General features: G+C 45.0%; 1 protein-coding gene across 1 annotated transcript; it reads left to right on the top strand.

Moving 5' to 3' along the window:
• Nucleotides 1–1,525: 1,525 nt before the first annotated feature.
• LOC143884303 (uncharacterized) lies at nt 1,526–25,639 on the top strand. The gene is made up of 9 exons (XM_077387803.1): nt 1,526–2,040; nt 3,078–3,312; nt 3,610–3,779; nt 6,254–6,396; nt 6,611–6,788; nt 6,958–7,537; nt 8,267–8,379; nt 24,536–24,779; nt 25,205–25,639. Exons 1-9 carry the CDS (start codon nt 1,850–1,852, stop codon nt 25,430–25,432), a joined length of 2,082 nt encoding a protein of 693 aa, XP_077243918.1. The 5' UTR covers nt 1,526–1,849; the 3' UTR covers nt 25,433–25,639.
• Nucleotides 25,640–26,072: the final 433 nt, after the last annotated feature.

Raw genomic sequence — 26,072 nt, forward strand, 5'->3', positions numbered from 1 at the left:
ATAAATGTGCTTATCGTCCTATTAGGAAAAAAATAAAATCCGTCTTCTTCTTCACCAAGCCTTGACAAAGGCGAAGGAGCAGAAACACATGGACACCTTACCAAAAATATTTGAAAAATAGATGACAAGCTTGACTTGGGGTCCACCAACACAATGCCAACATGATCTAGACCCTTCATCCACCGCCTCAGACACATACGTGAAAGATCACTCCGTTCAAACATCTCTGACCCTTGGATCATAAAAATTGAATGGGGATGGTTGCTCCTTTTTTTTTTCTCAATTAATTTGTAAGTAAACGTCCAAATAATTTAGATCATCCAATCACGCTAATCTCACGATAAGGCCTATGAAATGAAGGGTCCTGATCATGCTAATGTTTTATGGACACCCATGGAGATTTTGAAGCTGACATAAAATCCAATGAAAATTTACTCTTCTTTCTGAAGAAATGTCACCTCAGAAGAAAGAAACATCGATTGTATTGCACCAACAACTTCAGGTTGGCATAATCCACACATCTACACAATGGGGCCTACCATTTGAACGGTCCAGATTGAAGTGCACACGGCCAGATGTACATCAGAGATGCATCCAAGTGTCAAACTGGAATAAAAATACATGTTGATGGTGATAAGCCAAACTATGGGTCCAGTTTGAATATTATCTTGGCATGATTTTTTAGTGGGGGGGGGGGTTGTTCAAATGTATCAAATGGGTTTCTAATGACCATAATGCCCTCAAAACTTTTGTTAATTACTAATATGTATCATATTGTACTGTTCTTAAAAAGACTAAAATACCCTTTTCTTTCTATCCAGAACTTATACACCTGTCAGATAAGAGAGTAATGATCACATTAACAAAACATGTTTACATCTCGGATTCTGCCATAAATCTACTGTTTTTTTTTTTTTCTCGCGTTTTCTTTTCTGCGGAAGCCACCAAACACCGAATTAGAAAAACCGTTCATGGCAGATTCCTTTATGCCTTACTGTATTTCGTCACCCTTCTCTTCTCCTTATCGTTCCCAACAGATAACAAATTCTTATCAATCTCAACTCCTCGGATAAGAATGAAGACGATGATAAAACTTGGGTAGTTATGAGTCCTTTTTCCAATTTCTTCTTCTTTTAATCGATTTTGATTCTTGGAGTTCACGTGGGCTTTTAGATTTTAGATGGTAGAATATTTCTCAAAAAAAAAAAAAAAAAAATCTTGTTTCATACAAAAGTTTAAAACGGTAGGAAGAAAGATTTTGGGTTTCTGAGAAATGGGTAGGTAATCTGCTTGTGATACAGAATTTTTTTTGGTGAAATGGGTTTATCAAGAAAGATCCGAATTAGTAAAGCTGTGGGTGAATTTGGGCCTAATGAATTTTGTTGGGTATTGAGAGAAGCCTTTTAGTGTAATTGGAATTTGGGTTTTGAGTGAACTCTTGGAATTTGGGTGCTTTTGTTGAATTAGTAAAGCTGTGGGTGAATTGGTTCCTAATGAATTTTGTTGGGTTTTAGTGGAATTGGAATTTGGGTGCTTTTGTAGGTGTTAGGGTGCTTTTGTTGAATTAGTAAAGCTGTGGGTGGATTGGTTCCTAATGAATTTTGTGGGGTTTTAGTGGAATTGGAATTTGGGTGATTTCGTAGGAATTAGGGTGCTTTTGTTGAATTAGTAAAGCTGTGGGTGAATTGGTTCCTAATGAATTTTTGTGGGGTTTTAGTGAAATTGGAATTGGTTCCTAATGAATTTTTGTGGGGTTTTAGTGAAATTGGAATTTGGGTTGAGTGAACTGTAGGAATTAGGGTGTGTTTTTTTTTTTTTTTTTCGAAATTGGTGTTTGGCTGAGAGAGAGATGACGATGATGAGCAAAACAAGAAATATACTGGAGGGTCTTGTGAGGGAAGGGTCATTCAAGTGGGTGCTGAGTAACAAGAGTACTTTCGATGAGGAATTTGAGGAAATGGAGAGATCTCCATCCGGTCGGAGGAAGTGGATGTCCGCGCTCTCTCCTATAGCCAATGTAATCGTTGGCCGATGCTCACGGTACGTCGTCTTCTTAGCATGCTTTGTGATTTGTTCTTGCTTTTCTCTCTGCTTGGAGTAATGGTTGTGCGCTGTTATCATACATGGCAATTTGTATTTTTGATCGAATTTATGATGGATATCTCTATTTTCTTAAATTGGCTTCAGTTTTCTCCAGACACTTTCATTTTGTGATTGTTTTTGCCTTGTATGGAGTCATTTTAATGACACCTTCTGTTGCCGCTGAAATCTGGACTGGACTGGACCTTGGAAAGTGAACTGTGCTGAGCTGACTCCTATAAAGATGTCTTGCGACTCCGGAGGGACTCTCCGATGCCCAAGTCTGACGTGGGAACAAGTACGAGCTGAGCTCTTTGAGGGCTCAAGAATGAGAGAATGTGATTGTGAATGCGTACCTTAGAGTTTGGTTCTAGTAGAGTCCTAGGCAATGAAGGAAAGTTGCCTTTTCTAGAGTCTCACCTAGCCTGATTGGTCGAGTTTCCCGGAATTTTGGTTTCCGAGTTTGTCCTTTATGGTGATTGTAGTTTCTAGGGCTTCCAAAGATCTGCGAAATTAACCCTTCACCCTCTCTAGGCTTTTGAGTCTATGGGTGCCACATGTCGGCCTCTGATTGGATGCAAAATTTTACCCCCAACACCTTTTTTTTATGATTGTTTTTGCCTTCTATGGTTAGCATTGGAGGACTTGGAAACGTATTTTCATGCCCATACTTCTCTACTCTACTTTAATTTGCATTTGCATTTATAAGCTGTCCAGGCTGCACAGTGACTTTTGAATGGGAACTAGGAAAATCAGTTGAAATTAGTTTTATGCCTTACATTTACATAGCCTTTGAGGCTAGTTTTTCTGCGACAAAAAAAATTAAGTAGCAATGTTTGTACCTTGAATAAGAAAAAAGGTCATGTTCATTTGAAAATTTGATTCCTTTATTTTTTTTTTCTACATGTTTTTTCTTGAGGTTTTTAATTTTTTATACATCAATCTTGTATCATTTCTATTTGTTTCCTTATGGACCTTTTGGTCCGACTACAATGCAGAATTCTTAATGTTTCCATGGATGAGCTTCAACAAAACTTTCAAAAGGAGGCTTCTGAATCTGTAAAGCATCCATCACGGTATGCAAGGAACATTTTGGAGTACTGTTGTTTCAGGGCTCTTGTTCTCTCTACTCAAGTAACAGGTCACCTTGGTGATAAGAATTTTCGGCGCCTAACTTTTGATATGATGCTAGCCTGGGAAGCTCCTGGTGCTGCCAGTCAACCTTTACTTAAGGTGATGGTCATTCATGTATTTCATTGTCAGCTAGTTAGTGGAAAACCATTCCAAAGAATCATTTGAAAGTGGTTAATGGGTTTAAGTTGTGAAGAAGATCACAGTTATCCTTCAATTCTCTTCTTTTTAATGTTGTTATTAACTAATGCCATCTGAGTTTTAGATCCACATAAGTTCTCCACTTCTCTAACCTTTTTTGAATGACTTCTCATGTTTAATTTCAAAAAATTGAGCTCTTGAAATAGAACACTTTCTTGCTATCAGCGTGGGAATTCATTGTTCTCATCTTTTTGTCAGGTGGATGTTGAGAATACTGTTGGGAGAGAGGCTTTCTCTCGGATAGCCCCAGCAATTCCCTCCGTTGCTGATGTAATTACCAGCGCTGACCTTTTTGAGGTACTTACAGCTTCAACTGGAGGACGGCTTCCTTTCTCTATCTATGAAAAGTACCTTGGCGGATTAGAAAGGTTAGCTCTCTTCAGTTACTTGTTCTACTTGCTCATATATCTTGTATATAAAAAGTGTATAGTTTGTTTGCTGCAGTTTGAATTCTCATACTACAGCAGAATGTAAATCCAATTAATAGGAATAGAGCTATTCCCTGCTGAAAATTGATCACTAAATGGAGAGGATCAAAGATAAGATGATTGGAATCGACCGCAATCACAATTTCATTAACAAAATACAGTAAAGAATTTGAAAACAAAAATCTGCAGAAATCCATCTAAAAAACTAGTGTATATGGACCTTCTCAAACCTCCTTAAACTTACTACTTCTATTTAAGGACAAATCCTTAATTGTTCTTACTGCTAAGGCATTTCAAAAGAAGAACTCTAGAATACCATAACTCTTTTAAAAATAATGACTGCTGTGTAAACAGTCCACAAACTCGAAAATGCTACTTGTAAATTTCTTGAAATTTCCTCTCTTTTTGTGATTTCGAGTGTCCAGACAGGCATTTGCGGACACTTGAAATCACAAAAAGAGAGAAGAACAGTTGTGTGGCTGAGACTGGGCAGACATTATGAAGACATGATGGTGCTTGCCACCTGCTTTCTATTCTTTTTCTTCTATGAAATGTGTTGAGATCCAATTCCTATTAAGCATCAGGTAGACATATTTCAATATCATACAATGAATTTATGTATGCCTTACTCTTGTCACGTCATTTCTTAAATTCTTACACATTTCTAATTTATTTTATATTTAAAAAGCATAGTTTAAATGCACAGGCATTGCCTCTTCTTGGTGGATGCTTGTTATCAAAATCTAAGTGACATATCTAACTCAAAAATAGATAAATGTATTTTTTTTTTTTTTTGAAAAATAACTCAGAATGATGAGAAACGATATGGATAAAATACATCTTTTGAACAAATTGACTTTATTCAAAAGAAAACTTCTTTAAATTGGGTGTTGATGAATACTTTGATTTGCAGGCCTGTTTTCCCTCTATCAGATGCATCATAAAGGTCTGGTCTGAAACCGAGTCTTTCCAGCCTAGTTTGTAGTCAATGCTAGGTGCCTTTATAAGCTTGGAAACCTTGGATTTTATGGATCTCTGTAGCGATGAATGGCGTAGAGCTCAGAAAAATGGTGCCAAGGAATGAGATGCTATGGACAATGATCAACAACATATAGAGATAATGCATAAATCAACCACACTTTACAATGAAATTTTAGCCTTTTGTATATCACCAAATGTTTTCTCGTACAGTACTTACACCTAACTGTACATTTGTTATGTATTATCATCCTTAGATCCCACATAGGATCTTCTCCTCTACGCATCTTCTGTGTTGAAAAAGAATTAGAGGAAATAAACAAAGTATGGGACATAACTTCTGATGAATTGACAATGATTATATATTCCCTCCTCTAAATATACTTTTGAGTGATGAATCCTTAATGAAAATTGGTTTTTGAAAAAAGGGCGACAATTAATATGAGTGCATTACTAAACAAACTAGGTTATATTGTTTTTGTCTTCAGTATAGAGTTGTTAGACCTAAGTGTTATTACTACACTCAACTAAGCCTTTGTCCCAAACTAAGTGTTATTACTAGGCTATTTATATTTGCAGCTTCCCCCACCCACCCACCCCCGGTCCTCTTTTATTGGGGCAGCCCCCTCTAGTGTATATATGGCTACTCTTTTACACTAGAGGAGGCTGTGTCCCAAGTAAAAAAGGGACGAATATATCACTTCCCTTCCGGGAATTATAATAGCTTTTGACAGCTGATTAAATAATAAAAGACAAGGCGAGTTAGTCTCATTATCAAAACATGGTAGTGGGAATATGTTTATTCTCATAATTATTCAAGTATTTTTTTATCATGGGTTTGTATTGATTTTATGAAGTTGAATTTGCCAACCGGAGAATAAGCCAATCTCTACTACATCCATGTTAGTAAGAGGCTCACGATAGGTCTGTAGTCAAGTCCTTGTCTTGGGGTGTTCTTTGTTATCAGCCACCCTATATTGTTTGATTTAATTATAGGGAAATGATAAATGCGCCCCTTTCGTTTCCCGAATTCGTTTCCCACCCTGGTAACTATGCTATTAACAACACTCATGTTTTAGTTTTGGGAAATGATAAATCCGCCCCTTTTCATCACTTGGGACACCCAGCTACAGTGTATCTATGACTGCAAAGGGGCTGATGTACTTCACATTTGAAGGAATGAAGTGACCTGATTGCCACGTACAATGCAGCTGGGTGTCCCAAGCGATGAAAAGGGGCGCATTTATCATTTCCCTAATTATAATGTCCTGTGTGCTTCCTGCATACAGTTCTTTGCTAGGATCTGAAATGTGCTTTTCTTGTGTCAGCTTTTTTTTTCTGTCTCGAATATTTCCTTCTATTAATGTTTGCGAAGTATGTGATGATCTGAGATTGACATTGACTTCCAAAATTTAAAAGTTTGCTTTTATATACAGAGCGATAAAGAAAATGAAGTCACAATCACAATCATCTCTTCTTTCTGTTCTTCGATTGCCCCGAGGAGAAAGGATCCTTGAGGTGGATGGCACAGTCACCACACAGCCAGTACTCCAACATGTGGGGATTTCTACATGGCCTGGTGAGTTTTTTGGTTTAGTTTTATCCCTTTTCCTTTGTGGATTTGACAAACAGTGTAAACTGTGGCTATTATGCATTTTATTGTATGTATACATCATGGAAAGACAAAACCTGGCATCAGTATATAATTTTATGGTATCTCTATAGAGTTCCACATATAGTTTAGTCATGTAAATTTTCCCATTTCTGGTTATCTCAATCTTTGTTAACTGCAGGCCGATTAACTCTGACTGATCATGCGCTTTACTTTGAAGCACTGCGAGTTGTTTCTTATGACAAGGCAAAAACATATGACTTATCAGATGATTTAGGACAAGCTGTTAGACCAGAGTTGACTGGACCTTGGGGTACACGACTGTTTGACAAAGCCGTCATGTATAAATCCAATTCCTTGTAAGTAACAGAATCTATCAATCTTTGTCATGTATATGTTCAACCGATCAATTTCATTATTTTTTCCGTAATTTAAGTGCTTTTTTTTAGAGATTTATAACATTTTTTTTGAATGGTAGATTTATAACATGTTAACTAACAATTATCATTATCTTTCCTTTTCTCATAGACCAGAGCCCGTTTTCATGGAGTTTCCAGAGCTTACTGGGCATTCTCGTCGTGACTATTGGTTAGCTATTATTCAGGAAATATTATATGCGCATAAGTTTGTCAGGAAATTCCAAATGGAGGGTGTTGAACGGGATGAAGCACTTTCAAAGGCTGTACTAGGTATTCTGCGCCTACAGGCTGTTCAAGAATTAGCTCCTGTAATTCCACTTCGTTGTGAAGCACTTCTCGTGTTTAGTCTTGCTGATCAACTTCCCGGAGGCGACTTAATACTAGAAACACTTGCTAGTATGTCGGCATCACGGGAGTTTGACCGGGCAAATGCTTGTACTCCCAGGAGTGGAATGTATTCAATATCATCTCTGGCTATGTTATCCAACTTAGGGGCTGTATTCGGAACAGAACCACGGGTTGGTAATGAGGCTGGACTTCTGGTGGGTGAGATAGTTGTCGGGGAGATGACTGCATTAGAAAGAGCTGTTAGGGAGTCCAGGGATAATTTTAAAAAAGTGGAACTGGCACAGGCAACAGTTGATGGAGTTAAAGTGGAGGGTATTGACACCAATTTGGCTGTAATGAAGGTTTGAAAGTTTTATTGCATTTCCTTTCTCTAAGATTAATTCAGATGATATTTCCAGTATTTACTTTTAATCTCTTGATCTGGTTGACGTAGATTATATTCTTAAAGTTTCCGTTGATCAATTTCAATGAGTATATATAAATAGCATTTACTTCCAACACTTAGATGGTTCATAATTCTCTTGATTAGCGGCTTGGGATGAGTCTCAACAATTACCTGAAATAGCTTGTTGAAAGATTTTATTTGTTGGAGGACTAGTAGGCACACTACTTATTACCAACTTATTGCTAATACATGACAAATGGAAGAAGCCATTTCTGTTAAAAAGCATACTTCCAAAACACCATTGTCTTCCACTTATAGTCTTTATACATGTAGTTTTCGTCATATGACGACTACCCCCCTCCTCTCCTACAATACGATAACAATAATATCTCAATGGCAGAAATAACCTCGCAAGATGCATATACATGAATAATGATGCTGAACTTACCTTTCCATTATTACTTTTAATCTGTCAATCTAGTTGACATAGATTATATTCTCAAGTTTCTGTTGATCAATTCAATGAGTATATATAAATAGCATTTACTTCCAACACTTGGATGGTTTATAATTCTCTTTATTAGCAGCTTGGGATGAGTCTCAACAATTGCCACAGCCATTAATATATAGCCTATTTTCATCATTCCCTCAATCCAAAGTTTCTGAATTACGTCTTTTTTTGCAGGAGTTGCTATTCCCGGTTACGGAACTTGGAAAGTATCTTCTATTTTTAGCATCTTGGGATGATCGTCTCAAGTCTTTGGTGTTCTGTTCTGTGATGTCATATGTCATTTGCAGGTTTGTTGTTATTATAGTTATAATTTGTAGTGGATCTCTCTCTCTCTCTCTCTCTCTCTCTCTCTCTCTCTCCAATACTGCAACAACACAACCATAACTAGTGCAGATGCTTCTTAATGTGTGCATATGCTCTTCCACGCCTGCACCCACATGCACTTTTGTATTCATGTGCCACTATATAATACATATTTGTAGGTTATACCCCTTTGGATATACATGGTCGTGTAATTGTTCATCCAAAGATGCACTTCTTAGCAATGTGACAAATGATCTTTTAATTGTTAATGCTGGTTTCAAGGTCATCAACTCACTTGGCATGCACGCTATGTTTCGTTAAGGGTCGTTTGCATGGCTTCTGATTCGAGTGTCATTTGAAAATGACAACAAACTGATATTCAGGACTGGTAATACTCGTTGCAATGAGACAAATATGAGTTCTAGTTGTTCTTGTGTTCCACATGGTTTCAAAGTTACAACTCCTTGGCATGCACATTATGTTGTCTTAAGGGTAGTTGGCATGGTACCTGATTCAATTGACAAACTGTGATTTTCAGGACTGGCAATACTCATTGCATACACAGGTCATATACACAAACAGACCGAAGTTTAAAAGAGAATAATACTCTTTGGTTAGGGGTGGACATGGTTCCGGTTCAAACTGAGGAACCGAACTGAACCGGCACATCTGGTTCGGTTCAGTTCCACATCTACATGGTTCGGTTCTGATATCCTGGAACCGGTGGAAATTTGGTTCGGTTCTGGGTTTGGGATCCCAGAACCGAGAACTGACCCTCATCATATAACTGTTTGTAGATCATCATGGAGCAGAAAACCACACGGAAATTTTGGTTTGATAGAACTGTTTGTAGTTCATATGTAACTGTTGTATAATTGTTTACATAACTGTTTATATAACTCTTGCTCTTATATAACTGTTTGTAGTTCATCATGGAGCAAAAAACCACATGATTAGGCAAAATATCTACATTTGGTGAAGGTTGGGTAAACCCAGAACCTAACCGAACCGATCAATTTCGGTTCTGGTTCGGTTCGGTTCCAAACATATATGGTTCGGTTCTGGTTCCAATTTCCGGGAAACGATTATATATGGTTCGGTTCCGGGTATACCCCAAAACCGAACCGAACCATGTCCACCCCTATCTTTGGTAGTAAAAAATCCATGGTGAAAAAGGTAAAATTCTTTGGGAGGTAGGCTCTTATGTTATTCTTTGGCAGCTTGGGAGGAATGTAACAACTGAACTTTGAAGATATGTCCAGATCAGTTGATAGAATGATTTTGGGACATTTAAAATCATAGATATTATTCCATGAGATATGGTGTTACAAGTTAATGACGTTTTCAAGGAATCGGAAGGAAGTAGCCTTATGCAGACTGCAGAGTAGTGAGGCCTAGAGTGCCCCCCCCCACACACACACAAAAAGAGTCACGTCCTCCTTATGTTAAATGCTATCTTGCTAGTTCTTGTCGGTCTCTTGGAAATGAGGACTTATATAGCCCCATGCCACAACCATGTGCAAATGTATGCCCTCCAGAAGTTAGATGTTCTGCCCCTTGATCTTTGTCAAATTTAAAAGCCCCCCACCTCTTGGTTTTGAATTTCCACCGAAACTGACACAAAATGATCAAAATGTTTCTGTTTCCATCCCCACCGAAACTGAAATACATATCGAAATCAAAATCATAAGTGCTTTAGTGGTATATTATATCAGTAAGTATTACATAATTATATTTATATGAATTGCACGTGACTTGTGTTGTGTGTATATATATATATATATATATATATATATATATATATATATATATATATATATGACGAAAAGGATTGTACGCTTGAGTGTACCTAACCTTAGTTACGCTCGAGTGCCAAATCACATGGGTCCCACATTTTTTGTGGTCATCTAAACCATTCATTTGCAAGGCCCCATCATAGATAGGGTGTGTACCAAAAATCAGCTCCGTTGAATCATCCTAACCCCTCCAAAACTGGAGGGCAAAATGGGCAGATTTGTGGACAAACAGTTTGTCCATTTTGACCTCCACAAATGGATCGGTTAGGATGATCCTATGGAGTTGATTTTTGGTATGCACCCTATCTATGATGGGGCCTTGCAAATGAATGGTTTAGATGACCACAAAAAATGTGGGACCCATGTGATTTGGCACTCGAGCGTACCTAAGGTTAGGTACACTTGAGCGTGCAATCCTTTTCCTCTATATATATATATATATATATATATATATATATATATATATATATATATATGAGAAGAGAGTAGGTACTCCCTGGAGTAGATAACTTATCTACTCCCTAGCTTAAAATAACAGTTGGGGCCACATTGTTTGGGTGATCCAAAGCATTCATTTGATGGCCCCCACATAGATAGGGTGTGCCCAAAAATCAGCTCGATAGGATCATCCTAACCCCATGACTTGTGGAGGCAAAAATGGACATGTATAAACCTGCACAAATCTGTCCATTTTTTGCCTCCACAGGTCATAGGGTTAGGATGATCCTATCAAGCTGATTTTTTGGGCACACCCTATATATGTGAGGGGCCATCAAATGAATGCTTTGGGTCACCCAAACAATTTGGCCCCAACTGTTATTTAAGGTAGGGAGTTGATAAGTTATCTACTCCCGGGAGTACCTACTCTTCTCTCTCTCTCTCTCTACACACACACATAAAACTTTCCTATGAAGTACATGTGAAATGTGGTATGTATTGAATTATCAGACATGCACGACATCGCATGTTACTAGATGTTCTATGTTGTTAAATCATTATGGATGGCTTTCCGTTTTCTTGTGCATGTGATAGTTTCTAAGTGTGTATTTATGCTTATTCTAGCATTTCTTAAAATTTCATTTTAAAATTTCATCATTTGAATACATTTTAACATGTTTCTGTGTTTTTATAGGATTTTCATCGAAATTTCCAACCAAAATCAATACCTTTCCATTTATGTGGTGACTGAAATCGAAATTTAAAACATTGCATAGATGTTAAGGGATTTGAGATTGCAGAGCCTTTTTGCTTGAAACCTCAAGAAAACTCTTTAGCTCTTTATGGAGTAAAGCAGGCACCTAGATTTTTGTTCAAAATAATTCATCAAACAATTAAAGGAGGAGGATATAAGAGGAGTAAGTCAATAACTTTATCAGACACATTCATGTATGTTGCTTGATCTAGTTTATGTAGATGACATCTTAATCACTGGTAGTGATTGTAATGAGATTCAGAGGCTAAAAGATAATCTAGAAGGGAGGTTTGATACGAGAGATCTTGGAAAGAAGTTACTTGAAGTTCAGAGGACAAAGGAAGGCATGTTGTTGACACAAAGAAGTATGCTATTGATCTCGTCATCAAATTTATACAATGAATTTTAAACCTACTAATACTCACTGTACTTTACAAATAGTCATGATCAGGTTGCGGAAATCTTCGTGAAACGTCTCACCACAGATCATCATATGCGTTGTAGTAGCAATATCATGTTCCAAGGGACACATCAGCTGGAGTGGGTGTTAGAAATATTTGTGACATGGTTTGTGTAGGTGTTTAGTCAAATACTCTTCATTACGGGCATTTTAGTGTTCTCATTAGTGTGTATATACACCAATTTATTCTTCACATTATGCCTATGGAATGCAAGTATTTCATTCTCCATCTTATTCTAGAATATCACTGCATTATTGAAGATATCTTTTACTGGACTTCCTTATCACTTTTCAAAACTTTAGATCATCCCACTAAAAGCATTATAATCGAGTCTGAGAACACCCAAGTGATACCAAAGCACTTCCCAAGAATTGCCAATGCTGGTTTGGATATTAAATTTTGTCATGTTCTTCCAAATTCATGATACAGCCCCTCAGTTTTCCTGGCAAATATAAACATATGCTGCTCCACAATGAAGATGACTGCAATTTAACTGTTAGGCCTAAAATTGGTAACAGGTTATGGTAGGGCTGGATGGTCCGAGCTAACAAGTCACGACTGAAGGGCTGGTTGAGTCCTGCGCTGCACAAGGGTACAGACAAGAAAGAAAAGGGTCAGAGGACCAACCCGGAGTGATACTCCGGACGGGCGCTTCGACACTCAAGTCAGTATGAGCAGGAGTGCAGAGCAATGTCAGAGCAAAAGCTTAGAGTTTTGATTCTCAGATTTCAGGACCCTCACCTTAGTACAAGTGAAGGCTATTTATAGTGATTCTGAGCCACCTGTCTAGGACAGGTGGTAGTTCTGAGCCACCTGTCCAAGACAGGTGGTGGCCTCCGTATGGACCAGGTCTCATACCAAAGGAGGGCAGGTGGAAGTCCCTGATTGGTCCAGGTGTCACACCTAGTAGGGACAGGTGTTGGCCTTCCAACGGTCCTTGTGAGGGCCACGTGCCAGCAGCCAATTGGATGCTGAGTTCGGACCCATCAGTGCTGAGTCCGGATTCCCTCAGTGCTGAGTCCGGACCCCATCAGTTGCCCCCTGGTTCTTCGAGCCATGAGAGTGGCTAGAAGAAGCAAAGAGAAGGTAAAGACAGCGTCTGGCCGGCCTTAAGGCCTCTGGGCAGCTCAGGCCGGACTCAGATTCAGCTAGGAGAAATCGTGGCCGGACAGGAGCCTCCGGGCGCCCTGGCCTGGCCTTGAAGTTTGGCCTGAAGGAGCACGGCCGGGCAGAAGGCTTTCGGTTATCCAGTATGGCTAAATTTTGGACCAGAAGTCTGGCCGGCGAGGCTTCCTGGGCGTCATAGCCGGGCGTAATTGGTTCAGGCGGTTCATGCGGTCCTGTCCGGCTAAGGCTGTGGACGGCCAGCCGGGCAGGTCTTTGCCTTCTAGCGCTTTTTGTCGTCTAGCGCTTTTGTCGTCTAGCGAATGCGCCATATCCTGTCCGGCCAGCCGGACAGGTCTCTTGTCTTCTAGCGCTTTTGTCGTCTAGCGAATGCGCCATATCCTGTCCGGCCAGCCGGACAGGTCTCTTGTCTTCTAGCGCTTTTGTCGTCTAGCGAATGCGCCATATCCTGTCCGGCCAGCCGGACAGGTCTCTTGTCTTCTAGCGCTTTTGTCGTCTAGCGAATGCGCCATATCCTGTCCGGCTGGCCGGACAGGTCTCTTGTCTTCTAGCGCTTTTGTCGTCTAGCGAATGCGCCATATCCTGTCCGGGCAGCCGGACAGGTCTCTTGTCTTCTAGCGCTTTTGTCGTCTAGCGAATGCGCCATATCCTGTCCGGCCAGCCGGACAGGTCTCTTGTCTTCTAGCGCTTTGGAACCCGTGCCTTGTATTTAATGCGGACGGCGCATTTAATGCGGACGGCGCATTTAATGCGGCAGGTGACGTGGCGCACTCCGGCTGGCGGGAAAAGGGCGGGATTTTTCCCGCTCTTCCCAGCCTCTCTATATATACTGAAGTTTACTCTTCATTATTTACTTTTCATCTTTTACTCTCCTCCTCTTCTGTTCGGCTATTCAAGTTTTCTGCCCGCTTCGGATCAGTGAGCCCGGAGATCTTCGTCCAACACTTCAGTTCGGTAATCTCTTTTAGCTTTTCTTTTCTTCCCTTTTTAATGTCTAGCACTAGTTCGGAGACGGACTCTAGCTCAAAGGAGTCCGGTTCGACCAGTACCACCACGGGGTCCGGGGCGTCAGAGAGGGCGGTGCCGGCCTCACCTATGGAGGCCGGTGTTGAGGACGAAGAGATAGTAATCGTATTAGACGAGGAGAGCGGTGAGGAAATGAGTGTGGACTTAGACACAATCCCGGTCCGTGGGGACGGACCGGACCGGGTAGAAACCAGCGACGATGAAGAAGACGTTGAAACGGTAGTTCCTTGCTCGCCGCGCATGCCTGTCGAGGTGATAGCGGAGGCACAGATGGAAGCCAACCCACAGTATAACATCGGGGCCCTGTACGAGGTGAACCATCTGTGGCCGGGCAAACTTCAGACCGTCAGGGACAAATACTGTATTCCTAGTCGGTACATTTTGAGGGCGGCCGTTGAAGGGGACCGGGCCAGCAACGATAGTGCAGACCTCTGCCTATATGAAGAGGCCTTACGGGCCGGACTTAGGCTCCCCTTCCACCCCTTTTTTGCTGACGTACTGAATTATTACGGGCTGGCGGTTACACAGGTCGTCCCAAACTCTTGGAGAACGCTGGTCGGCTTCTTGTACCTTCTGGGAGTCCGGCTCCGTAGGAACCCCACCGTGCCCGTCTTCAGGATGTGTTCGCACCTGAAGAGGCATAACGACGGCGGCTGGATCTACATTAGCCAGAGGCCTGAAGTGAGAATGATCACTGGGATACCTACTTCCATTCACACATGGAAGAACAGGTTTTTCTACGTAAAGGACACCGTGCCGGGCTCCCACTGGCCGTTCTCATTACAATGGAGAACGCCGGACACTCGTCGCCTTAGTAAGAAACCAGCCCTTGAGGACTATGACCATATGACCTTCGCTCTGATCAAAGAAGAGCTCAAGCAAGGTCAAATACACTGCTCAGAGTTCGAAGAGGAGGCCGAGCTGGTAGCGCTCGGGGTCAGTCGTGCGACGCCGGCACGTATGTAGACTTTTTAGGCCAGCATTTTATTTTCCTGAACTGTTCTTCAATTTTTCATAGTTCTGACTGTGTTCCGTTCTCTCTCGCAGAAATGGTGAAGCAGATGTCCCTGTTGGACAGAATCAAGCAGACCTCCCAAGCGTCCCCAGCGCAGGAGCAGCCCCAAGCCAAGGGCAAGAAGAGGAAGGTGCCGGAGTCGACTCCGCCGATGGTCGCACTGGCTAAGCCTCTGAAAAGCAGCCGGGCGACGCATAAGCTTGCCTTATCGAGCCGGGCAGATACCACGGGTCAGAGCTCCAAGTCTGGAGGGACGACAGGGCCGCAACACGGCGGGGCAGTTCTGGGCATCGCTGCCGCCACGACGGTTGGAGGCGACAACGTCTTCCGCCCGAACTGGGCCGTGCAGAAAACGGACACCGGCCTGGGGGATACCCGGGTGGCCACGGAATTGATGTACAAGGGCGTCCTCCCACGCGACCGGTTAGAAGTCGAGAAAGAGGTGCCGGAGACCTGCGAAGCGGCAATCAGCTCTGCCCTCTATCAACTCCAAGTCTACTCGAGGGACATGGCTAAGAAACGATATCTCTTCTCTGAGACGATCACAAGGATCGAGTCCGAGAAGGCCCAGCTCCAGAAAGAGAACAGCGAGCTTACCGAAGCCGTCCAGATCAAAGAAGCCGAACTCAACAGCTTACAGGACGAACTGCAGAGGGTCAAGAACCAGGCCGTGCAGGATCTCCTAAGTTCGGCGGAGAGGGCCGGAAAGAAGGAGAAGGCGGCCGTGGAGAAGGCCGTGAAGGAGACCGAGGAGAGGAAGGAGGCTCAGCACTTCGACTTGGGCCTCCAGGCCTATAGGGCGGGTTTCCTTCTCTGCTCCGAGCAGGTGAAGAGGCTTCACCCCGGCGTTTCCCTGGACGGACTGACCGTTCCGTATGCACCTCCGGAGAGGGAGGATGACGAAGAGGAAGACGAACCGGACTCCTCCCGGCCTGTTGAGACGGATGCGGAGGTGACTGTGGCCGCAGTCTCCTCTGCTGAGGTCGGCGAGCTTGCAACCCTCACTCCCACAGAGGTCGTCACCGAGGGAGTGGCCGACGAGGAGGCCTGAGTAGCAGCCCTCTTGCTCTTATCTTTCTTTTTGGTGGCATGTTTTTTGCACAGTTCGTAAGGCCCATTCTTTGTAAGCCAGCTCGGCGAAGAGAGCAATTTTGTAATATGAATACTATGAATACAAATACACTTTTGTTCAACTGTCTGTACGGCATTCTTGTTTTTTGTACGCATAATTTCTGTGCTGCTTTCTTCTCTTTCTGTCGAGCCGGAGTGGTTGTCCGTCGTTGACCGAGAGGGTCTGTGAGCCATTTACAACGAGCCGGAGTGAACCACTTCAACCCCACTTCAACGACCGAGAAGGTCTGCAAGCACCGAGCTGGGAGCTAAGTATGCAAACACTTAGATTCTTTGGAAGTGGTTTCAACTACGGGCGTCCTCGGCTGGAACTGATCTCCAAGCCACTAGGATGAGCCGGAGTGCACCACTACTGCTCGTCCTAAGTCTGCGAGAACCAAGCTGGGAGCTTGGTACGCAAACACTTAGAAAATATTTGAAGGTGGTTTCCACTGCGGGCGTCCTCGGCTGGAACTGATCTCCAAGCCACTAGGATGAGCCGGAGTGCACCACTACTGCTCGACCTAAGTCTGCGAGAACCGAGCTGGGAGCTTGGTACGCAAACACTTAGAAAATATTTGAAGGTGGTTTCCACTGCAGGCGTCCTCGGCTGGAACTGATCTCCAAGCCACTAGGATGAGCCGGAGTGCACCACTACTGCTCGTCCTAAGTCTGCGAGAACCGAGCTGGGAGCTTGGTACGCAAACACTTAGAAAATATTTGAAGGTGATTTCCACTGCGGGCGTCCTCGGCTGGAACTGATCTCCAAGCCACTAGGATGAGCCGAAGTGCACCACTACTGCTCGTCCTAAGTCTGCGAGAACCGAGCTGGGAGCTTGGTATGCAAACACTTAGAAAATATTTGAAGGTGGTTTCCACTGCGGGCGTCCTCGGCTGGAACTGATCTCCAAGCCACTAGGATGAGCCGGAGTGGTCCAGCGCTGTATGTTGGTGTTTATATAAGTGACTCAAAGAGGGACACTTGTTCGGGAAACTTATTTTATTCATTCCAGAACTTGGATAATTACAGCAGTTCTTTACAAGTCTACGAAGGCAAACAAAATTACTGATAGTAGATCCGAAGATTCCTAGAATTCCAGGCGTGCGGTAGCATCTGTTCGTCAAGGGACTCTAGCCGATAGCTTCCTGGGCGGATGACTTCTTTGACTCGGTACGGCCCTTCCCAGGTCGGAGAGAGCTTGCCTACTCTTCTTGGCTGGGAAACGGAGGCCTTCCTCAAGACTAGGTGGCCGGCACGGAATTCTCTTGGTCGGATCTTGACGTCATGATATCTGGACACTTTCTGCTTATAGGCCGCAGCCCTGATCTGAGATTCCTCACGGACTTCTTCAAGCAAGTCAAGGTTGGCACGGAGTCCGTCCCCGTTGAGCTGCTCATTGAAATGGACGATCCTTGGGGAGGGGACGCCGATGTCAACCGGGATCACTGCTTCTGTTCCGAAGGAGAGATTGAAGGGTGACTCGCCTGTAGCCGTGCGCGGAGTAGTCCGATACGCCTAGAGCACATGATACAGTTCGTCTGCCCAACGCCCGGCCTTGCTATCCAGTCTCTTCTTTATCCCCTGCAAGAGGGTCCTGTTCGTCACCTCTGTCTGCCCATTCGTCTGAGGATGTGCCACAGATGTGAACCTCTGCTCTATCTGCAGGTCGGAACAAAACTTTCGGAAGTTCCTTGAGTCGAACTGCTTGCCATTGTCCGTTATGAGGACCCGGGGGATTCCGAACCTGCACACTACTGATTTCCAGAAGAAGTTCTGTACATTCTGCTCTGTGATCTTGGCCAGAGGCTCTGCTTCTACCCATTTGGTGAAATAATCGATGGTGACAACGACGAACTCACGGCCTCCCGAGGTCGGCGGGAAGGGGCCCAGAATATCCATTCCCCATACTGCGAAAGGAAGGGGACTGATGATCGGGGCCATCGGAACTGGGGGCTGGTGGACGGCCGGAGAGAACTTCTGGCACTTCTCACACTTTTTCACAAGGCTCAGAGCGTCCTTCCTCAATGTAGGCCAGTACAGACCTCTCAGGAGGACTTTAATGGCGAGGGCCTTGCCCCCGAGGTGCTCTCCGCAGATCCCTTCATGGGTTTCCTGCAGGGCTAACAAGGCATCACTGGGGCGAAGACACTTTAGATACGGGAGGGTATACGACCTCTTGTACAGAGTCTCGCCATCCAGTGAAAACCTTGCTGCCCGCTGCATGACCTTACGGGCCTCCTTTCTCTCTCCCGGGAGCTCTCCGCTGCGCAGATACCCGATTATCTCATCCATCCAGCACGGCTCATTGTCGATCTGCATCACTACGGCGGACTGGCCATCGATACTGGACCTCTTCAGAAACTCCATGCGAATTTCTCTGAGGGCGGTGTAACCTGATGCTGCAAGCTTCGATAGCACATCCGCCTTTACATTCTCTGTTCGGGGGACTCTGACGACCTCGAAGCTCTTGAACTTGTCAGCCAGACTGCGAACCCTTCCCAAGTACTTGATCATCCGCTCTTCACGGGCTTCATATACCCCCTGGATCTGACAGACGACCAGCTGTGAATCGCAGTACGCCTTCAACCTCTGAGCACGGGTCTGCACAGCGAGATTCATCCCGGCTATGAGCGCTTCGTATTCTGCTTCATTGTTGGACGCACGGAAACCAAACCTCAGGGCATAATTCAGGACGAAGTCCTCTGGTCCAGTGAGAACTAGTCCTGCACCACACCCTGTCTTGTTCGATGACCCGTCCACATACACTTCCCAGAGCGGCTCTCCCAAATCTGGATGCGCGATGACGGACTCAGTCCCGGGGGGCGGTGCTGCTCTGGAAATGATTCGCGGCTCCGGTACAGCCAGCTCTGCTTCTGGAGAAGGAACTGCTACCAGCCCGGGGTCTGGGTCCGGAACTGTGCACTCAGCTATGAAGTCTGCGAGAATCTGAGCTTTGATCGCCGGCCTGGGCAGATACTTGATATCAAACTCGCTGAGCTCCACGGCCCACTTGACAAGTCGGCCTGAAGTGTCTGGCCGGTGGAGGATCTGTCTGAGGGGCTGTCCTGTCAAGACCCTGATCGTGTGCGCCTGGAAGTACGGCCTTAGCTTCCTGGCCGCCATAATGAGGGCGTACACGAGCTTCTCTACTCGCTGATATCTGGTCTCTGCATCGTGGAGGACCTTGCTGACATAGTAGATCGACTTTTGCTGGTTAGACTCTTCTCTGATCAGTACTGCTGCAACTGCCAAGGGTCCCGCTGAGAGATACAGAATCAGCTCTTCTCCTGGCTCCGGCATGGACAACAAAGGGGGAGAGGATAAGTACTGCTTCAGCTCCTCGAACGCTGCTTGACATTCCGGAGTCCAGGGCGCGGTTTTTATACCTTTGACCGCGTTGAAGAACGGGAGGCATCTTTCGGCGGATTTAGAAATAAACCGCCCCAGGGCTGCCACCAGCCCGGTCAGCCGCTGCACTTCTCTGATAGTATTGGGAGGAGTCAGCTCCATTACTGCCTTGATCTTCTCTGGATTTGCCTCTATTCCTCTCTGGCTTACCATGAAGCCCAGGAATTTGCCTGCCCCGACGCCAAACGTACATTTAGTCGGATTAAGCTTCATGTTGTGTTCCCTCAAGACTTGGAATGCCTCTTTGAGATCGGAGACGTGGTTGGAAGCACTTCTGCTCTTCACTAGCATATCATCAACGTAGACCTCCATGTTCCGACCGATCTGATTTCTGAACAGCTTGTTGACGAGCCGCTGGTAAGTGGCTCCTGCATTCTTCAGTCCGAAAGGCATCACCCGATAGCAATAGGTCCCCTGGTCAGTAACGAACGATGTCTTCGGGATGTCTGACTCGTACATTCTGATCTGATTGTATCTTGAGAAAGCATCCATGAAACTGAGCAGCTCGTGACCTGCAGTAGCGTCAATGAGCTGATCTATTTTTGGGAGTGGGTAGCTGTCCTTTGGGCAGGCCTTATTCAGGTCTGTGAAGTCTATACAGGTCCTCCACTTCCCATTGGACTTTTTTACCATCACCACATTCGCGAGCCAGTCCGGGTACTGGATCTCGCGGACGAAATCGGCCTTCAAAAGGCTCTCCACCTCTTCTCTGATGGCTCTCCGCCTCTCAGGTGCAAAGTGTCTCCGCTTCTGCTTCACGGGCTTGCAGGTCTGATCGACACCGAGCACATGGGTGCTAATCGACGGGTCGATGCCGGGCATGTCTGAAGGAATCCAGGCAAAGACATCTGCATTGGCTTTGAGGAACTGAGCGAGATCCTGCTGCGCGGCCTCTGGCAGGGCAGAGCCGATCTGGACAACCCTCTGTTCGTCATCGTTGTTCAATTGAATAGAGATGAGGTCCTCTGCGGGCTCGTTGACTGTGATCTGCGCTTCGTCTCTCAGATCATATAGCTCGATTGGCAAAGACTCAGACGCATTCTTCCCTCTCAGCGCCGCCGCATAGCACCGTCTTGATTGGGGCTGATCCCCTCTGACTTGACCTACGCCTCCTGGCGTAATGAACTTCATCTTCTGATGATAAGCGGAGGGAATAGCTCGGAGGAGGTTCTGGCCAGGGCGTCCTAGAATGGCATTATAGGCTGACTTGGCCTTCACCACCAGGAAGGTCACCATGGTGAAGGACTGGCAGGGCGGCTCCCCGATAAGAACTGGAAGCTCAATCTGCCCTTCAACCTTGACAACTTCTCCTGAGAACCCGAACAGATCAGAGTTGGCCGGCTTCAGACGGTCAGTTCCGATCAGCATCTGCTCGAAGGCGTGGTAGTAGAGGATGTCGGCGGAGCTCCCATTGTCGACCAGGATCTTCTTCATTTCCCAGTTCGCCACTAGCATGGTGACGACCAGGGCATCATCATGCGGGAGGATTAGGCCGTCAAGATCTGCTTCTGAAAAGGATATCTCGTTTTCCGGCTTGGCCTTCTTACTGCAGGCATGGACGGCGTTGACCTGCCGGGCATAAGTCCTGCGGGCCGATGAAGAGGTCCCTCCCGCGGTCGGCCCTCCTGAAATGGTACCAATAACACCATGAGGTTGAGGTTGAGGTTGAGGTACCTGAGGAGGGAGAATGGCCGGGGCAGGAGCTTGGATGCGGTCGCCCAGAGGTTGGGCGTCTCGGGGGCTTCTATCTCTGGGCCTCGGGTTGTCCTGGCGCTCCCTTCTGTTGTCATTATTTTTTAAGTACCTTCCGAGGTACCCTCTGCTTATCAGCTGCTCGATCTCCTCCTTGAGATGAATGCATGCATTGGTGTCATGGCCGTGACTCTTATGGAACCGGCAATACCTGGACATATCTTGCGTGCCCGCCTCCGATGTTTGCTTCTTCGGCCATCGGATGAAGTCTTCCTTCCGAATGGCTGCCAAGATTTGGGCCCTGGATGCGGTGAGCGGGGTGTAGCGCTCCCTCGGCGGGGGGCTCCTCTCCTTTCGGGGCCGGGGGGAGCTCCTTTCCTTCCGGGGGGGGGCTGCTCTCCTTCCTCTGAGGCCTATCGTCCCTACGTTGCTTGGCAGGGTTCTTCTCCTCGGGTCTTCTCTTGCTGACGGAATCCAGGGCGGCGAGAGTTTCCTCGACGGAAATGTACTCTTCCGCCCCGGTCATCAGATCTGCCAGGGACTGCGGATTGTGCCGGGCAACTGCTCTTCTGAAGTCAGTGGACCGGGCTCCGGTCAGAAGAGCATTCGTTGCCGCGGAGGGATCCAGGTTGGGTACCTGCAGGGCCTCCCTGTTGAACCGGCCAACGAACGCTTTTAAGGCCTCACCGTCTTCCTGTCTCAGGGCCATCAGTGAAGCTGTTGTCTTTCGAGGTCTTCTACTGCTCATGAAATGTCGGGCCAGGTCATCCCCGAAGTCGTCGAAATTGTCCACAGACTTGGGCTTCAGCCGCGAGTACCAGTCTCTCGCGGCTCCAGTTAATGTGGTGGGGAGTGCCCTGCAAAGGAACCCGTCCGACGCCCCGTGGAGAAGCATCGTGGTTCTGAAAGTCTGCAGATGATCCACGGGGTCGGTGGTCCCATCGTAGTGCGGGATCTGCGGCATCTTGAAGCCCATGGGGACTACCGCACCGAGTACTCTGTCTGTGAAAGGAGGATTGCTACTGAAGATCCTCGAAGCAGGGCGGCCATGATCTCTGGCCAGCTCTTCGATTCTATTGTCGATCTTCTGGATCCTCAGTAACATTGGATCATCCCTCTGCTCGGCCTGACGGGCAGGTCTGCTCCTTATGGCTGATGGGCTCATTGCAGAACCGGACTGGCTGAGCGGACTCCTTCGCCGGTGCCGCGATCCCTCTCCGTGCATGGGGTCTCTCTTGCTGCCACCCTTCTGCACGGAGGGAGATCGTGACCGGTGATGCTGACGAGGCTCGGGGCGCACGTTCCTGTCCCGCGAGCGATGGTCTCTTCTTGTGGAGTGACGAGTCTGGTCCCGGGGTGGAGATGCGCGTTCTCTGCGGGAGCTCTCTCCCCTCTGAACGGGTCGAGAAACCTCGACTGGGTGTTGCTGGAGTGCGGGGGCCGCGTTCCTGAACTGCGCAACTACAGCAGTCATTTCTTGAAAAATGGCTCGCATCTCCCTCGGGGTCGGGGTAGGGTCTGAGCGGTCCGAGTGAGGCGAAGTCCGCTCCACGGCCGCCCCGACCTCTACCTGCGAGGCCAGTCGCTCACTTCGCCCTTCGCGGGGGGCCGTAGCCCGGGTAGCCCGAGAAGTCGGAGGTGCTCGCTTGCCGGTCTGTCCTACCATTGTTTCTTGAGTAAGATGTCGAACAGCTTTTTGTTGCGGCCGTCCCACGAATGGCGCCAAATCTGTTAGGCCTAAAATTGGTAACAGGTTATGGTAGGGCTGGATGGTCCGAGCTAACAAGTCACGACTGAAGGGCTGGTTGAGTCCTGCGCTGCACAAGGGTACAGACAAGAAAGAAAAGGGTCAGAGGACCAACCCGGAGTGATACTCTGGACGGGCGCTTCGACACTCAAGTCAGTATGAGCAGGAGTGCAGAGCAATGTCAGAGCAAAAGCTTAGAGTTTTGATTCTCAGATTTCAGGACCCTCACCTTAGTACAAGTGAAGGCTATTTATAGTGATTCTGAGCCACCTGTCTAGGACAGGTGGTAGTTCTGAGCCACCTGTCCAAGACAGGTGGTGGCCTCCGTATGGACCAGGTCTCATACCTAAGGAGGGCAGGTGGAAGTCCCTGATTGGTCCAGGTGTCACACCTAGTAGGGACAGGTGTTGGCCTTCCAACGGTCCTTGTGAGGGCCACGTGCCAGCAGCCAATTTGATGCTGAGTTCGGACCCATCAGTGCTGAGTCCGGATTCCCTCAGTGCTGAGTCCGGACCCCATCATTAACTATTTGTTAGAGGAACAAAAAAATTCAAAATGAAAAGTTGTCAGTATGGTCTGTTCCAACCAGCTGGATAGATGTAAAATCACACACTAAAGTGTCATTGTATTGAGAGTTCTAGTCTGAATTAGATGTGAAAGTAGGGATCGGTTGTAGTTTCTGTTTACATTTGGGGAACGCCTGACCCCTGTGATGTAATGCAATTACACCAATTAATAAAATTTGTTACATTTTAAAGCAAAAAGTTCTTACTTTTTTTTAAAAAAAAGGCAAAAAGTTCTCAGTAGTCACAATAACAAGTTTTAGTTGAACAGCTCCTGTGGCACATTCAAGTTCTCAAGAAGCAAATCACTACCAGTGGTATTATTACGTATGGCTTTGTTCTTGAAGTGCTTTCATTAATTCATCATGAATTTCACTTGTATGTATAACGAACCTGAAAGAGATCAATTATGGAGGCCATTAACCAAAAAAAGCGGATCTGCTGCTCTCTTGAATTAATGCAGATGGATTCATATAGGGCATAATTCTTCTGAAAATCTAAGATAATTTTGACAATTCATTGTTTGAATAACCGACTGTTTTCAGTAATGGATGACTGGTAGAAATTCCATCCATACCTAAGAAACTTGTTATCCAACTACATGACCTGATGCAATATGATCGAGGGCAGTGCTTAGCAGAAGAACTCTTCGGAATTGAAGATATGTTCTTAGAAGTAAAACATGAATGAATAATTATTGTCAACATAAATAGTCACTAACCCCAGAGATCAATCACCGTTTCACGTTTAGTGCTAGACCCCTTGGACCTAACTTAAAATACCCTATTCCCTTAATGCTGACTTATTAATTCTATATACATATCATGCTAGTATTACCCATTAATTACTAAACACTCTGACAAGCTGATGCATGGATTTGGTAAAGAGGGAAATATTCTAAATTGCCTATGTGGTGCTCTAGTTGGATTTGGTGAACTTTTGCTATGCCATCTGCCATCCATTCTATTCTGACAGTAACAGATCGGATATACTAATTTGTGCAGGGGATGGATTGGACATGCGTTTGGGCTTCTGCTTGTCTTTATTGCAATCTTTATGCTTCTTACTAGATGGTGCAGCCAAGGAAGGCCAGTTGATGAGGTCAAGGTAAGAGCCCCTCCTACAATGAACACTATGGAGCAGCTCTTGGCCGTGCAGAATGCAATTTCGCAAGTTGAGGAACTCGTCCAGGATGGAAACATTGTTCTCTTGAAGTTGCGAGCCTTGCTGTTTGGTGTTTTCCCTCAGGTCTCACCTTTTCACCCTTACTAGCTTCACCAATTTCATTATTTTTCGTTCGGGTCGAATAGATCAATTCAGGGTAATGGTAGCATGGCTATGGCTTCCCTCTCCTATCCCTGCCACTGAAAATAGTAAGATCACCAGCGAAGTTTGAGAAACAAAGTGGCGTATTTTGGTGACTTAGCGTGGTTGTTAGTTAAACCAATTAAAATTTGTCATTTTGGTGGCGAACTGTTTACCAATCCTGTGCCCATATTGGATTATTGTGGCCTAATACAATTCTTTGGTATGCTACTAGTAGTTCTTTTAGTAGCAAGGGTAGTATTGGTTAGTGAGTTAACTTCCTGCTTTCTCCTATCTGATGAACTTTCAGTTCGGAGCTTGCTTTTGTACTTGTGATAAATAGCTTTCTGTCTTTCTTTTAATGGCAGGCGACAGAGAGAGTTGCTATGTCTCTGGTTCTTATGGCTTTGATTTTCGCGTTCCTACCTGGTAAATTCATTCTTCTTTTGGTGTTCTTGGATATGTTCACGCGAAATTCTCCTCCGAGGAAAGCCAGTACTGAGAGATGGACAAGAAGACTGAGAGAATGGTGGTTCAGCATTCCAGCAGCTCCTGTTGTACTTGATGGTGCCAAAGATGAAAAAAAGAAGAGATGAACTCTCTAGAAAACTTGGCCAACTACATCTTATAGTGTAACTATGTACATATGAAAATTTTCTGGTTCTTAGACAGGGAACTGTAAATAGATGGGAGTCATGTATTTCTTGCAATTAACAGGTTATGATGGAACCAAGAACATATGTTGGATTAAAAGAAGTATGTTTAAGAAGAATAAGTAAAATTCTGTGTGAGTTGTGCTTGAAGATGGGTGTTTTGTGGAGACGCTATTTGAAATTTCTAAGGGGTCTGGTATACCATCCTTAATATTTGTCTTATGAGTAAAAAAGTAAGAATATATAATATTGTAATAAAAATTTCAGCACCATAGCCTACAGTTAGAACCAAAACTAGAACTTTCGATGCAGAAGCTAGGAAATCCTGCTGCTTCAAATGATGGAAAATAATTATAATTTGTACAAGTGAGATGATATTTCCACCCCTTATACAAGTGAGATGATATTTCCACCCCCTTTCCCATCGATTTCACCCATTTTGTTTGCCTTTTCTTGCAAAGTGACTCTTTGGCGCCGTTCATTTTAGATTTTGAGAATCGATTTTGAGTCCAAAACTTATTATTGAGTCTAAAATGAAGGTCGTTATCTACATATTTGAGTGTCACCCTCTTTTGAGGATAGA

Source organism: Tasmannia lanceolata, unplaced genomic scaffold (assembly GCF_043159265.1).
Source record: "Tasmannia lanceolata isolate RefF3 unplaced genomic scaffold, GAP_Taslan_0.1 ptg000008l, whole genome shotgun sequence".
Classification (NCBI taxonomy): Eukaryota; Viridiplantae; Streptophyta; class Magnoliopsida; order Canellales; family Winteraceae; genus Tasmannia; species Tasmannia lanceolata.